Source organism: Pagrus pagrus (genome assembly GCF_965226575.1).
Source record: "Pagrus pagrus genome assembly, chromosome: 11".
NCBI classification, from domain to species: Eukaryota; Metazoa; Chordata; class Actinopteri; order Spariformes; family Sparidae; genus Pagrus; species Pagrus pagrus.
Window position 1 is genome coordinate 32,184,854 of NC_140195.1, and position 15,581 is coordinate 32,200,434.

Sequence of the window (15,581 nt, forward strand, 5' to 3'; positions counted from 1 at the left end):
GCTCTCTCCCTCCTGCATGGCTAGTGCTGTTCAGCCATCTCCCATGGCTTTGTTTGGTTTTGGTTGTGTTTGTTTGTTTTTTTGTTTTGGTCCCTTTCTGACTTCACACACACATACCCTGAGCATCCAACACCCTCACCTCACCACTGATTACTGATGTACACACACAGTTGGTCTTCTTTGTTTGACCTTTTAATAAATTTTTTATTTTATTTAATACTTAAACTGGCAACTGTGTGGTCCTCCCTCTGTTGTTATGCTCTCCAACGAGCTGGGCATAACACAGTGTATGGTCACAATAAATATAATAAAAAATTTAAACATTTAATTAACAGTGCTATTTACAAAGATCAAAGGGAACATTAGGGATGATTATTTACTATAGTTGACAGAACTCTAAATCTTCCTGCAATCCCTGCATCATCTCCTGCAGAGAGTACCGCCTATTCTTACACATTTTGGTAAGAGTTCAATTTATGAAAGGCAAAGCTGTTCAACTCAAATGTAAAATGTTCAATGTGTTCAGGCGGTACTCTCTGCAGGAGAGGTTCGAGGGATTGCAGGAAGATCTGAATCTCCGTTGGCTGTGGAGGTGGAGATGGTGCCGCACTGGCCTGCCTCTTCAGCAGATCCAGCAGTAGCTGCTGAATCATGGCATCATTGTCATCAGTGGCCTTTCTCATCTTCCTACCTGTGTGAATTGAAAACACCATATGATAGTGAAACTACAACAATATTTAAACATCTTGTATTTGTCCAGTTTGTTCCACATTAATTTGTTTTCTACAAAATTGCTGTAGCCCAGTGTGCATACTGGGAGGGTGGAGTGGTCTGCCTGCTGACGTACTTTCCACTTCCACTGTGTTGTTGCACTTCATCAGTCTCTTTCTCCCTGTATGTAAAGTAAACACCATATTTGATTTGGGAACATACGTATATGCAACATCCAAGCTTTAACCGCCTCCTGGTTCTGTGAAATCACTGGTGGGGGAATATTTTGAAATCCTGGTGAGTTAGGTTGACAATGTTTGCATTGTTGACAAGAAGACCACAGTTTGTAAGCTATGCTGTGCGTGTGTATTTATTTTGCTTTGTTTCTTTGTGTTGTTATTTCTCTTTTATTGCATGAGTCATGTGCATGCTGTTACCAAAGACAGTCACTCGATGGCAGGCACCTCAGTGGACTGGTAAAGCAAGTTATTGTTTTACCTATTGTTTACCTTAAAAATAAATAGTTTTAATTTGACAATTTGTGCTTAATGTGGTACATAAAAATCAAATATTGGAGATTACATCAAAATGAACTGAGGATTTGGAAAATTGTGACACCCCTAGACACATACAGTATGTTTTGGCCATCGCTACGTTATAGCTATTGCTGGAACATCATAGGAATACTGGAACATGATCGCTACTGTATGAACTGGTAAAAGCTTCTTTTCAAGATTCAACATCTGTGTGTGTGTGTGTGTGTGTGTGTGCTTGTTGTATACTACACACATATACACACACAAAATATGTACATACGCACCAGGAGGATTGGATGTGGGGGGTCTCACTGTGGGACTGGGGGTGCTTTGCCCACTGCCGTCGCTACAGGTATCACTGTGTGAAATTTACAGCACTTTTGTAAAACTTCAGCTACATACAAACATGTTAACACACATGTATATACACACAAATTATGCAGGCACATACCTTGAGGGTGGAGGGGTGGGCTGAGGCGGGTTAAAAGCACAAGTGAGAGAGCTGGAGTACTGGCTCCCACTGTCAGCCATGCTGTTTGAAATGAGCACAGTACTTTTGTGACACATGTATGTGAAGCCATATATATACAGTACGTACATACACATACCTATGCAGAAACACAAATTATGCATGTACGTACCTTGAGGATGGAAGCGTGGTTGGGGGTGGCATCTTTCCATGCACCAGCGACAAAGAGCTGGAGAACAGATTACTTGTTTCCATTAAGCTGTATGAAATGGGCACAGTGTTTTTGTGACACTACAGCCATATATACAGTCTACACAGTATATGTATGTTCACACATCTGTGCAAACACTAATGAAGCATGTATGTACCTCATCGGTGAAATGGTAAGGGGGGCAGGTATGGTACCCAGGTCAGGAGCAGGAGTGCTTCCTACATGTCTCTCTGGCACACTGTGGGAAACAAACAGTGCTTTTGTGAATCTACTGCAACACATGTATTTATATACAGTATCTGTCTGTCCATTAATAAAACAGCAGATACAAAAACACACAACAAATCCAAAGTAATCGTCATTAATAACCTGTGACCACTTTATAATACACATTGTGAACACATAAACAACCACTGTCCCAACACAAAACTTTTCCATTGTGTTCAACTAACCAGTGTCAACTTCGTTGGTTGCTGCTGCTGCCTCTGGACTCCTGACAGATTCCTCGGCCCTGTCTTCCTCAACCTCCAGCCCCATGTTCCCTGAGGTCTGTCGGGGGTTGTAAAGGGGTCTCAGGAAAGACAGGACCGAGAAATGTTTCCATGGCTTTGTCTTTCTCTGCCCTGAGCCACTCTTCCCCTCCTCCTGGTACTCATTGACCAACCTCCTGTACATATCCTTCAGGTTTTTCCATTTGGATGGTTGTATTTTGACTCGTTTGTTTGTATATTCTTATTTAAATTACTAGTTTTGCTTATTGTGTGTTTCTTTTGAATGTCTAACGTTATCATTAACTAACGTTACTCAACATTAACAGGCGCTAACGTTAACTAACGTTGAAAAAAAAACTTACCATTAACCCCCATCTGTACGCTGATCTCCCTCCACACAAGTTCCTGTGTGTGCGTTTTTTTGTAGTCATTGATTGTGTGGTCCCACAGGATTCTGTGGGATTCTTGCGTCCACCATGGAACTATCCTTTTCCTTTTATTCCCACTTCTTTTTGGTATTGACTCCTTTGCTGCTCCTAGAATAACACAGTTTATTTCTGCACTGACATCTTTGTCTGGTTTATATTGATCTCTTTTAATTTTCCTTCAGCTAATACTCTATACTTGTTCCAATTTGCTTCTTCAAATTTCCATCCTTCTTCTCTTTCGTCCTGTTTCATCTTCCTTTCAACTCCAACACCTATGAATATTGGATAGTGATCACTCCCTATAGTGCTTCCTTTAAATACTTCCCAATAACTCTTCCCGACCAGTGACTGTGATATCAAAGTAAGGTCTACTGCTGACTCTGTACCCCTTCCCAAATTAACCCCTGTGCCTGCTCCATCATTTAAACACACCAATTCCTTCTCATCTATTAGTTCCTCTAAAATCCCTCCATTTAAATCTTCCCCCCACACTCTGCTATGTGCATTAAAACCCCCACACCAGATGATATTACCTCTCCAGTGTTCCAATATTAACTCTAGTTTTCCTTTTTCTAACTTTTTCGCATGGGTTATAAAAATTTACTATTTTCATACTACCATTCTTACTCCATATTTCAATAACTATTACCTCTAACTGTCTATAATTTATACCTTCTTTAATAAATATTGCACATCCCCCTCCATTACCATTGTTTCTATCTTTGCGTATAACAGTATACCCCTTAATAATGAAATCCAGAGTTGATTTGAGCCATATTTCCTGAATGCATGATGTCTGACTTACTTTCTAAATTATCAATATATCCTTTAAACTCCTGTCCATTTGCTATCAGACTCCTGGCGTTCCATTGAAATATCAACATTATGTTATGATTTGGGAAGCTGCCTCCGAGAGCCCTTCTCCGTGGCTAAGGTCAGCCTGTATTTTTTCCCATGATAAATCTTTCATGTTAAGGAATTTAGCTGCTGCCTTAACTATGATTTTGATTTTCTCTGTCTTGGTTTTCTTGCTCTTGCTCTGAACAGTTGATGATGTAAGCTAAGAATAGCACTAATCTGTCCATTGGCACTCCTGTACTCCTGGCTCAGAAGCCACGCTTGTTTCATGTTTGCTTTGGTTGACTCCTTCTTCTCTTGTTTCATTGTTACATACTGTATCTGCACAGCCTCTGCATATGTCACTTTCCGCTCTGATTTTACTTGTTGAACCTCTACTGCCTGCTTCCTGACAACGCATCTGCCATATGCTGCTGTGTCGTTCCCTCCACAATTACAGCACTTAACTGCATCCGTGCTGCCACACTGTCCATACGCATGCTCTCCTCCACATCTTCCGCATCTCTGTTTCCCTTTGCATACATTAGCAGTATGACCATGTCGCTGACATTTATAGCATCTTAGTGGAGGAGGAACATATTCTCTTAGGCTAAAACTCATGTATCCTACCATCATTTTCCCAGGAAGCACCTCATCCTTGAACTGTAGTAGAACAGATTCACTTTCAACTTTTTCTCCATTTCTAAAGGCCTGGAGCCGTCTAATTCCTGTGAGCGTTCCTCCTTTCAGCACTTTCCTCCTCCAGGTTTTCTCCAACAGGGATTCCAGTTATCACTCCCCTAGTTCCTCTCCTCTCTCCAACTAGCTATCTTTTTTTCCACTATTTCTTTTTTACATATTGATTGCAGTTTCATTGTTTTATTTCTCTGCTCAGCATTCTTGCATTTTACCAAGAGACTGCCATCACGTAGCCTAATATCTTCGCCATCTCTATTTCCCCAATCACCTTTCTCAATCCAGCTGTTAGAGTGATTGGACTAACCGATGATATCTCACTGCCCACTTTACATTTAAGAATGTTCTTAAATTCTTCCATCATTATCACTTTTCCTGACATTTCTTCCTTCCTCATCCTCCTCCAATGCTCGTTTTTTTTTGTTAACTGACTATTTCTGCTATCCCTTCTCCCTCCTCCACCTTTTTGTATCTCTTTTATTTATTTATTAGGGACTACGGATGCAAATTAGCAGCTTTGCTATAATCCGGCATGTTTACAGATATGTTTAATATTGATGTTCATTAATGTGCACTGTCCCTATCCAAAAATAAAGCATTATTATTATTATTATTATTATTATTATTATTGTTATTTCCTGCTCACACTCATTTCCCACTCTACACTCCCACAGTCTTCCCATTCTGATCCAGGCACAACTCAGATTATGCCAAACAAAACCGCTTGATTCGAAAAAACACACGAATCACCCACTCTCCACCTTCCGGGTCCCAGCTCGGCTCACAGCTTCCACCACGTGCCAAACTCACCGCCTCCAACCGGAGGGGTATTGCACAAAAGTAGAATAAAGAAATCCAGTTTAATTGATCAAGCGCGGCTTGACCTAGTCTGCCCGGCGCATCCTGGCTTCATTGGTTGCACGTTTGCCGAGCCAGGATGAAAAGGCGCGGCTATTGTAGTGTCTGTATGTTTCTTATACCTCTTGAGCTCTGAGTGACAGGACAGGATGGGACACGACCAGATGCTTCCTTGAAGTATATGTGGGAAGGTGATGACGTAAAGGTCTCATGTCTTGGATAATAACTCATTAGCCCTGTAGTGTGCCTCAGAGAGTAGCTAAAGGAAGAGGTCCACACCGAGGACTGACCAGTTCAGAGGTCCAGGATTTATTCAATGCATACATTTCCATCTAAGTATAGAGAGACTAGCAGGTCAACTTTAGATAACATCTACAAAGTTACACAACACATTCCCTTGAAAGATATTCTATGGAGGTGTTATGCAGACCCACTCCTTTCCAACAGGATAGAGGGGCCCTCAGTTCCCCAAAAGTGAACAATTAGAGGAAATAGGCGGGTATGAGCGAGCGGACTCTAAAAAGGACCCGCACACCAAAGACTAGGGGGTGTATTGATCTCCTAAGACTGAGGGTCCGAGAGGAGTTCTGATAGAGCAGAGGGCAAAGCATTTTGGGCATCACTTTGCCGAGATTTGAGAATACCAGGGAGTGGCCACACTCTGGTTCGGATGCTGGCTTGAGATCTGTTTCAATAAAGATTCCTCTATCTTTCACCCAGCCTTGCCTCTGCAGAATTATTTTATCAACATACTACACGCCGACACCTTTGGAGGACGACAGCCCATACACTTCACTATGTCAAGCCAGGTGTAGATAGTTAGGATAAGTGCGTGTTCACGGCATACTTAAATAGACCTCGCGATCGCTCACAGAATCAACGATGGGAACATGAACAAGAGTCGCGTTTCATATTTCACGGCCGCTGAACAACAGCTCCTGATGGAGTTCTATGAAGAGGTGAAAGATACCATAAGAAAAAAAGGCAATAATGCCATAATTAAAGAAAGAGAGAAAGCCTGGTAGACAACAGCCGACCGGCTTAATGCGTATAGTCCAAAACTGTACAATTAATAAACAGTGCTCCACTGGAACTGTCATAATTATGCTACAATTAAAGGACTAAAGGAGTCACTGTTCAAGTCCACTAATCAACTGTTGTACACTTTGCTTTAAGTAGAGGTGCATGTTACTCAGGAAATGTAGAGTATGATTAAGTGCAAACAATTATCCACAACGTGTGTCACTTAATCTATTTTTCCTCATGTTACGTTTTATCTATTTTATCTTTCTATCCTTCATAAAGAACAAACTTGTCTGGACATAAAAAGACCTGGCAGCAAGTTAAAATTAAATACAAGAACATTTTGCAGGCTGGTAAGTGACTTTAAAGTAGATAACAGTGAACAAATGAGGTGAATAGATTAGGTGTCTGCTGACATGTTGAATGTCTGTATGATTGTAGCAGTTTAAAAAAAAGCCCATAGAACTGGCACAGGGGGCGGCCCACCAAGCCAGGATATGACCCCAGCAGAGGAGCTGGCTCTCCATTTAAATAAAGGGAGGCCAGTGATGGAGGGGATCCAGGGAGGGAGAGTCACAGACTCTGTCCCAGCCACAGAAACTTTCCGCTTCATACAAGGTACATATTGCAGTACTACTGCACATGGAGCACAATCAAATAAATATATTATACTGTCTGACTTTGGATTTCCTTGCAGTGTCTGGGAACATGCTTACACTGTTGGAGCCACCAGAAGATGATCCGGTTAGTACATTGTATTGAAATCACAGGCTTGGTGTGTCCTGTGAAATCTTAATTCAAGTTCTCTCAATACATGTATGTATATGGCAGGGGGAAGACACATCTGCAGCTGCAGAATGCACTTCTGCAGATGAGGAGACTGTGTCACTGGACTCCAGAAGGCTTGAGGTATGTCAATTTTATGGAAATATCCTGCTTATTTAGTCCATAAAGGATATGAAGTCAGTGATGTGGTGCTAATAGAAAATATATGTGTAACAGGACCCAGATGCTGCAGTCTCCTAAGCAGCCTGGTAACATTGTGAGTATTGGCTAAAATAAATCTACATTATGCACAAATCCTGCTGTGCTAACTGACATTTCTTTTACAGACTTCACAAACTGTCAGAAGACTATACGCAAAGCACCTGGAGAGACAGACAGAGCTGGCAGACGTTAAAATCAAACTCAAGAGAAAGCTCCAAGCTCTCCTTTCTTAGGCCTGCAATGTTATGCAGTACTGCACATGCAGCAATGACATCACAGGCCCTGTCCGGGGAAACCGGACAAATGGTTCCTTCTCTGCATCCCCAACAGAATAAAGGAAGCTCCCACTTGCAAAAAATCTCAATGTGTAACACAGACCATCTGTAGTACAGTGAGAGCATGGCTTGGTGCTGTCTGGTGCTGTATTTTTGGACCCAGCAGCCTGCATAAAGTGTCCATCACCTGAGAATCTGTCCAAAGGCCAATGGGTCTGACCTGTCCCGGAAGACTCTTTCATGCCTAAACGCTCGTCTGAGGATTAGGGTTCCCTCATCCAGTACATCCTCCAAAAAACGGCAAGCCATTATGAAGAGGGAACAGGTGAATGGGAGTTGGACCTATATATACTATATTGCCCTCGTCAAAGATTTCATTGTAAACACCTTTACAACTTCATCAGCTGTGTTTTGTAATCTCAATTACTGCAATAAAACATATTTATGAAACCTCTGACGGCAATTTGACAAGCAGTCTTCATTAGCATAGCAATATAACACTTGGCCTGAGTGATAATACTACCACTTGAATCAATATAAAAAGACTGTTGCAATTACAAACAGCCAACAGATTTTAATGAAATGACAATATGTAATATTTTTATGCAGGATAATTAAAATGATGCAACATATTTAGAGAGACCATGGACATGCTGTAAAACACATTAACTCCTCACAGGATTGACGGTGGAAATACAGGTGAAGCACTAGGATTAATCTTAGCCTGGCTGTTAGCCTGGTCTGGAGCAGGCTAGCTGCAGAGAATCAATCACCATAGTAACTTGGCCGGGTTAAGTTTGACCTGCTTTCATGCAACCGACTTGAGGCTGAATTCAGCCAGGATGATCAACATATCCCGGCTTAATCCCTTATCTTGGTTTTGTGCAATACCCCTCGGTAAATCTCGACTAATGTTTGAGTTGGATCTCTATTTTTGTACGACTCTTGTTTTGTTTGTTTTTCTTGTTCTAAATAAAGTTTACAGAAAAACACTCCATCAGGGTTTAGTGTAACAGCGCCTCTCTGCGGACAAAACGACAACTTGGGTTTCACATGCCTCAAGTGTGTTGCGTTTACGGTCTCTCTGTTTTGTTCCGCGCTTGGCCGTGAACAAAAGCAAGATCATTCAGACGATAATTTACCATTTGGAGGTACTATTCACACACGTTTTTACAATATGATAAATACATCAGCGAAATACGCTCACGGCTATCAGCTAGAAAAAAGGTTATGCCCGTCGGATAAGTATCTCAATAAGAAAACTATACGCAACCTTACTTTAACTTTTGTGAATATAAATAACACATTACATAGCAGTGTTTTCAGCTCGTACAGTTCTATGCGCCAATACAACGTTTAGATGGTAAAAAGTTAACATTAGAACATTTTAATTCTGATTTCGATGTAAAATTACGCGTTTTCCCTGTTTTGTCTTCAACACAACACGAGAGGAATGGTTTGTTTTCGTCACGTGACAGGAAGTATGTGTTGGAAGTTCATGCTATTAGCACGAATGGCTATTCGGAAGTGTGTTTATTTATGATGCAGCGACGCGCAGTTCTTAAATCTTGAAATACAACAATCACCCCTTTATTCTGGGAGGATTAACTGTGTTTTCCATGAAAACGAACACGGTCAGTGTTACGTCTGAGTCTGATTTAATACCAACTGTCTGTTTGTGCCGGAGAGCACTCAACCTTCGCATGCCAGTTTAAGCTAAGTGGCTAGCTAAGTTCGATCACAACCTTGTTCTGTTAGTTACCACAACCACGCTGAGTTTTGTCCTGTCTGCCTTTCAGTCCGTCTGTTGTCATTTTTACATTGTCCTAGTTCAGCTATTGTCAGCCTGGGGGTCCACGGTTGTTACGCAGCGTATGTAACGCTAACTGTCCCTGGAGTCCTGTCCTTTGTGGTTTGGAAGAGACCTGACCACCTACTGACAGTGGTATTAGGCTGGCATCGACATGGGCCGCTTTGCCAACAGCTAACTAACTTAAGTTGAATATGTTAAAGTTACTGTCACCCTGCCAACGTGGGATAAGTGCAGGCAGCCTTGGGTAAGCCACGGAGCGTGAGATTAGACACGGTCACTCCTTTCATTTTGTAAGGAACTGTAAAGTTAGCTAGCTGTCATTGACAGCACGACCTCAGTTCACTGTTCCAGTCTGGTGTTCAAAGTTGCTGCCAATTAAGATTTGAGAAAATGTTTTGACAAAACATATTTTATATATCTCCAATGAATATTAACACTTTACCATCAAAAGGTTTGAGGTTATTAAATTAGTCCATCTTGGGAAGATATATAGTCAAAATATCTGTCACTCATTTTTGTGCAGGACCAAATAACTTCTAAATCTAAAAACAGGTAGAACTGTTCAAACACTACACAGACATGTGATGGCAAGAAAGTAAAAACTAGTGGACAGATTAATTTTTGAAAGTGTCAGGGTCTTTGTTCTTTTATTCTTAATTATTTGAATGTATAATACAAGTTAACATGAATTATTTCTAGTAAATTCATGACATGCACTTGGAGGGACCAGGTACCAGGTGAGTTGGTATGGAATGACCCCATTAAGACAGTGGCACATATAGAACTGGACTGGAGTTTTACTAAGATGTATGTCTTGTATGCTGAATTTATTTATTTTATAAAAAAAACACATTTAGAGTCATATGGAAGCATGCTTGATTAAAGCAACATGCTGTAACGTTTTGACCTGAAACCAGCAGTTTCAGTTATGTTGCGGTACAGTGTGTTGTAACAGGGTGAATGGTGTCTCTGTCACTTGTTTCTGCTCTATGTAACTTCAGTGAGAGGGGAGGATCACAGCGGTACATACATGTTAACTTCAACATACAAGTTTTAAACACATAACATTGTTATGTTGTCATAAGTTCTTTTTGTAGTTAGCACCTACATTACATCTGACAAACTGATTAACACCTGGGATTTGTATTGACCACAGTGGTGTTACACTCAGGAACTGTGGGGGGTGCCAAACCACACAAAATTACAATTTATACATCATGTTCTTTTAAAGAATGGACTCCAAATGCACAGCCAGTATTTGTGATCAGGCATCTGTTGGTTTCAGGCACATCCTTGCCCTTGATCTTCAGGAGAACAGAATGCATTTGCCAAAGGAAGACAGAATTTAACTACCTTAATGAAACCACTCTACGTCATTCGATGAATAAAATGTGTGTCCTGTGTTTATTAGACATTGAATACCTCCCCTGTGAGGGCTACAACAAAGAGGGCCGTGATTTCATTGTCACAATATCCTCCTACATCTTGGAGTATCTCTCACCATCCCTGAGCCACCAGGATGTTGGAGGGCCTTGTTGCCTGGGTGCTAAACACATACCTGGGGAAATATGTCAGCATCTTGAACACAGATCAGCTCTCCATCGCCCTTCTCAAAGGTAAATACACATGCATCTATTTTCACATTATGCATTACATTTCCAGTTTATTAGGTCACAGCAGAAACTAATGCAGGGTGATACAACAGCTCTGTCTGCTAGGGCTGGGTACCGAACTTCGGTTCTTTTATGGCACCGACCGAAATGCTTCTGTAGTACCGAGTTTCAAAATATGCCTCGTCTTTCGGTGCCAAGTTTCGGTTCCCAGAGGTTAATCACGGGATCAAGATCTGATAATGCTGCCGATGATTGGCTGTAACGTTACACGTGATGCGGCATGCAGGAAGTGTTTGACTGCAAAACGAGCGGACCGACCATCCTCCTCTCAGCACTTAAGTCGGCCTGTGCAGGGCTCTATACTGCGAGTATTTCACTCGCATTTGCCCCTTAAAAAATGTACGTGCCAACCGGGAAAATGATTTCGGCGTACAGTGTGCGAGCAAAGGTCACAAGTTACGATCACAACCACAAGTTACCAGCCCTTTTCACACAGACGCCGCATATCGCCGCAGCAGCGGTTCGCCAATTCTCCGCCGTTGGTTGTTCACACAGAGCCGAGCAGCTCTGGCGTAAAAGACGAACCAGAGTATAATTCACACAGAAAGCCGGCGCCTTGGTCGGGAGGGTTGACAAACAGTTGGTGAGTTTAAGTTTTTTGACGGGGACAGACGCTGTTTTTCGGCCAGAAATGTGACGTAGAGTTGGTCGGACAGACAGGAGTACAGAGGCTTTTCCTCATATAAGTTGCCAAAGACACGACCAGTTACTACCTAACAGTTGTATGGTCATGTGACGTTGCTTTGTGGGACATTTCTCTATATTTTGTTGAGTGATGGATCTGTCCAGTTATCAGACAGTGAACACCAAAATCATTGTTTTGCAAATACTGCAGGGGCCAGAAGCTGAAAAAAAAAAGTTTTGTGTTGCCTGCGATGAAAAAAATCAAATCAAACACTGTAAATCTGTTGAAAAACAGCTGAAAAATAAAACTCAAGATTTGTACTGTAATGTGTTATGTTATATTCTTTGTGTTAGAATTAATATTATAAAATTGGTATCGAAAAAAGTATCGTTCAGGAACCGGTATCGAAGTGAAGGTATCGGTATTGGTACCGGTATCGAACATTTTTGATTGATACCCAGCCCTACTGTCTGCTCTGTTAAATCCTCAGTTCGTGAAGGTTCTAATGTTCAGTTTTATTTAGATGAGTTGATTCAACTTCATTATCATTTTAAAGTTGTGGTGCTGATGAGTGCACCACAAAGAACATTATACAAAGAGGCTTTTCTGTTATTTAGCCTACTCTGATTGATATAAATGGGTTGTACAACTTACTAACTCACTTTATAAATTGCAGGAGGGTACGTTTGACCTGATGTGTTCATGTTCACATTCATTGTTCATCATATAGTCCTAGCTCTAGTATCTAATGTTGGATGGCTTACCCTAAATGTTTTCCACAATTGTGATGACCACTGAGGCATTGACAGAGTACCAGTAAGATGAGAATGTAGTGCTACCTTTTCATTACAAATGATACAATCAGCTTAAGAATTTGACAGAAAAGATTTGAATCCTTGAAAAATATTCATGAATTCTTTTCAGAATATCTAAGGGTCTCATCCCCCTTTAGCTTTAATGACAGCATGCACTTGAGCTGGCATGGACTCCACAAATAAGTGTAGAACCTGCTTACTCACCTTATCCCAGTATGATTTGACAGTTTTCCACAAAGATTCTTGTGATGTCACAGAGTGCTTGGCTTTCTCAGTCTTCAAGTGCCCCATAAATGTTGAAAGGGGTTGAGGTCAGATGACTGTGGAGGACAGTCCATGACAGTGAGGACTCTTTGGTCTTCAGTAGTTTTGTCAAAGCTTTGAGGTGTGTTTGGGCTCATTATCCTGCTGCAGTATGAATGTGCATGTCAATCGAGGCTGCAGCGGCATTTTGTCTAGAGATTTGTAGTCTCGCCTATTTTTACCGCGACATGCGTGCAGTTCTTGGCAGAAATAGACCTGAAAACGACCTGTGGACGGTTATATCGACAATCTGCCAGCGGTATACAGTTCTAATGTCTGTATCTGTAGAATATGTCACAGACATGAAGAGAATACACCTAACAGGTGAAGGGCAGTTTTTTTCCTGTTCACTCTCTTTTTCTTTCTCCCCCTCTCTTTTCCCCTCCCGCTTTCTCACTCTTTCAATGAGGGTAAAGGAAAATCACTTCATCACATCATTTTTATTGATAATTATCAAATGCAAACTCTGTGTAAACAGATAGGGTAGGCATGAGCTTTGCTGTGGACACACACACGTGAGTGAGCAGCAGCTCAGCAACGCAGGTGCCATGCACTACACAAGCAGCCAGTGTGTCCAGCCTGTTACATACACCCTTCTGTGTATTAAACATGACACTAATCTATCACTGTGATTCATCAGTTAATGCACTTGTTTCATCATCCACTGTAAAATTCTGGCATTTCTTAGCCCACCTCAAGTGTTTGTCCTTGTTTTCTGAGAAGTGGTTTAGAAACTGCTCCTCATCCTCTGCGCTTACATGAAAGAAAATACCTCTCTGCCAAATACAAACCATTGCTATCATTAAGCAGCATTTTTGACACCATTCTCATTAATATAATCTTAATCTCCCTCTTAATCTAAAGTAAACAAACTGACACGCACAGGTAAATGCTGTACGTTGACGTCAGATATGCAGCAGCCATACATGCATGACAGACTTTTATTAATGTCACATTTTTCAATATAGAGAGAGACTAACGTTACGTCTAGGGATGTCCCGATCAGGTTTTTTTTACCCCGATCCCGATCCGAGTCATTTAATATTTAGTATCTGCCGATACCGAGTCCCGATCTGATACTTATCCCTAACTAATATTTTCCTAGATAATACAGCTGCATTAAGAAAAAATCACCTGCATCCAAGCTGTTCTTAATAGCTTTTTTATTTTGTTGAAACAAAGTAAATACTTTCATATGTCTCTTTCTTATTCTGCATATCCTATTGCAACTAGGGGTGTTCCAACAAGGGTACCTCACGATTCGATTCGATTTCGATTATGGGAGCTTCGATTCGATTATTGGCCACGATTCTTCGATTATTGCAATTTTTAATGCTTTTTTCCATACAAGATTGACTTTGTCTTCATCTGTGGCTATATTTGTAAATAAATGGCCTATCAATTAACTCAGTTCCTCTAAAACTACACTCATAAAGTAGATAACAAGGTTTTTTTAACATTTGACTTGTATTTTTCAAAGACACAAAACATTTTATTTTATGACTATGTAAACATTTGCACTTTGACCTACTTAACTTTGACCAGGGAAAGCTCCACTTGCAGGAGAGCCCCCTCTGAAAACAGTCAAGCCCTGGATTTAATGAGGCGTAAACATGTGACGTGACGTGGCGTGAAGCACGAAGTTGGGCAGTGATCAGTGACAACAAAGTTGTCTTCAAAATAAGAGCTTTACATTGCACCCCATTGCATTTTAGAACTGGGTTCTTAGCGGGGGGCTTTTAATTTGAAAGTAGCGACCGTTCGTAGCTTGCCACTACACAACAGCTGACAGTCAGCAGCTACTAGCTGTTTGGTTGTGTCCGCTAGCTGTCAGCTACAGAGACCGAGTAGACGGTAGCATCTCCCGGATCTCAGCGGCTTTCCAGTTGCTCATCTTGACATCCGTGGATGAAGTGATGAACTGACTGCTGTGATCAGCTGTTTCCTGGTTTTAAAACTCCCAGCTGCGGGTCGCACAACAGTGCACGTTATCGACGCCTCCGCCCATGTCCCGCAATTGCCGGCACATTGATGCCTCGGATTTAGATAGCAATGGAGGCGGCAGTAAGTGTACCCTCAGAGGCGTCAAATTGCCGGACCAAAACAGACCGCCAATTTGCCGCCTTCTGTCTAAATGCGCGGACCTAGCAAAGCATCGACGTTAATTAATCGATGCCGAATCGTCACGTGACGCATCGCGATGCATCGCCACATCGATGAATTGCACCCACCTCTAATTGCAACATTGGTTTTCATTAGTTTTTTGTTTTTTTCTAACAAAAACAACCAAGTAAACAAGGTCAGTAACTAAACCCTGATCCTCTACCACGGAGATGGGCTCCTTATCCACAGCGATGAATTCAATGACCTTCTCTGTAATATTTTTGGCCATGTCGCTGACTCGAGGATATTTCTCTTTCCTTTTGAAAGTATCCGCGAGTGTTTGTTGCTTCGGTGCCTTTGCCTGTATTGCTTGAGTGAACTCATGTTTTTGTTTATGTGCCGTATCAAATGTGTAGTATTAAATGCAGCTCTTTTGTTACCAGCTCACGAAACGGTCGTATTGCCGTTGTTACATGTCGCCGTTGGACTGCTTTCGCTTTCTTATTTGAAATATTTCCACACTGCAGACATTTTATCCACAGGTTCTCCAGACTAACGTTACGCGCGCGTTAGGGTGCATCAAAAAACACAATTCTTAAATTTTGATATGGCTGGGTGCTAAAAGTGTTCCAATATATGTAGTAACAACACATGCAAAATATTTTTCCAATACATGATGATTTAGGGGTGCCACCGCACATCTATTTTGTTGGATAAAGTGGTAAAT

The 15,581-nt window shown here is 41.4% G+C and overlaps 1 protein-coding gene and 1 long non-coding RNA gene across 13 annotated transcripts in view; both read left to right on the top strand.

Annotated features, from left to right (window-relative positions):
* The first annotated feature begins 6,956 nt into the window (after positions 1–6,956).
* On the top strand, positions 6,957–7,302 carry LOC311265776. The gene is made up of 3 exons (XR_014623613.1): positions 6,957–7,004; positions 7,092–7,169; positions 7,263–7,302. It is a non-coding gene; the product is annotated as an uncharacterized lncRNA (long non-coding RNA).
* Positions 7,303–8,605: 1,303 nt separating this feature from the next.
* vps13d (vacuolar protein sorting 13 homolog D) overlaps positions 8,606–15,581 on the top strand; it is a 150,396-nt gene continuing 143,420 nt past the window's right edge. For 10 of the 12 annotated variants that reach the window (XM_084367239.1, XM_084367245.1, XM_084367249.1 and 7 more), the window contains exons 1-2: positions 9,020–9,156; positions 10,747–10,951. In XM_084367239.1, the coding sequence (XP_084223365.1) occupies positions 10,855–10,951 (97 nt within the window). In that variant the 5' untranslated portion in view covers positions 9,020–9,156; positions 10,747–10,854. Of the gene's footprint in view, positions 8,674–9,019; positions 9,157–9,494; positions 9,580–10,746; positions 10,952–15,581 lie in introns of those variants that run through there. The other 2 variants (XM_084367243.1, XM_084367244.1) reach the window with 2 other exon arrangements.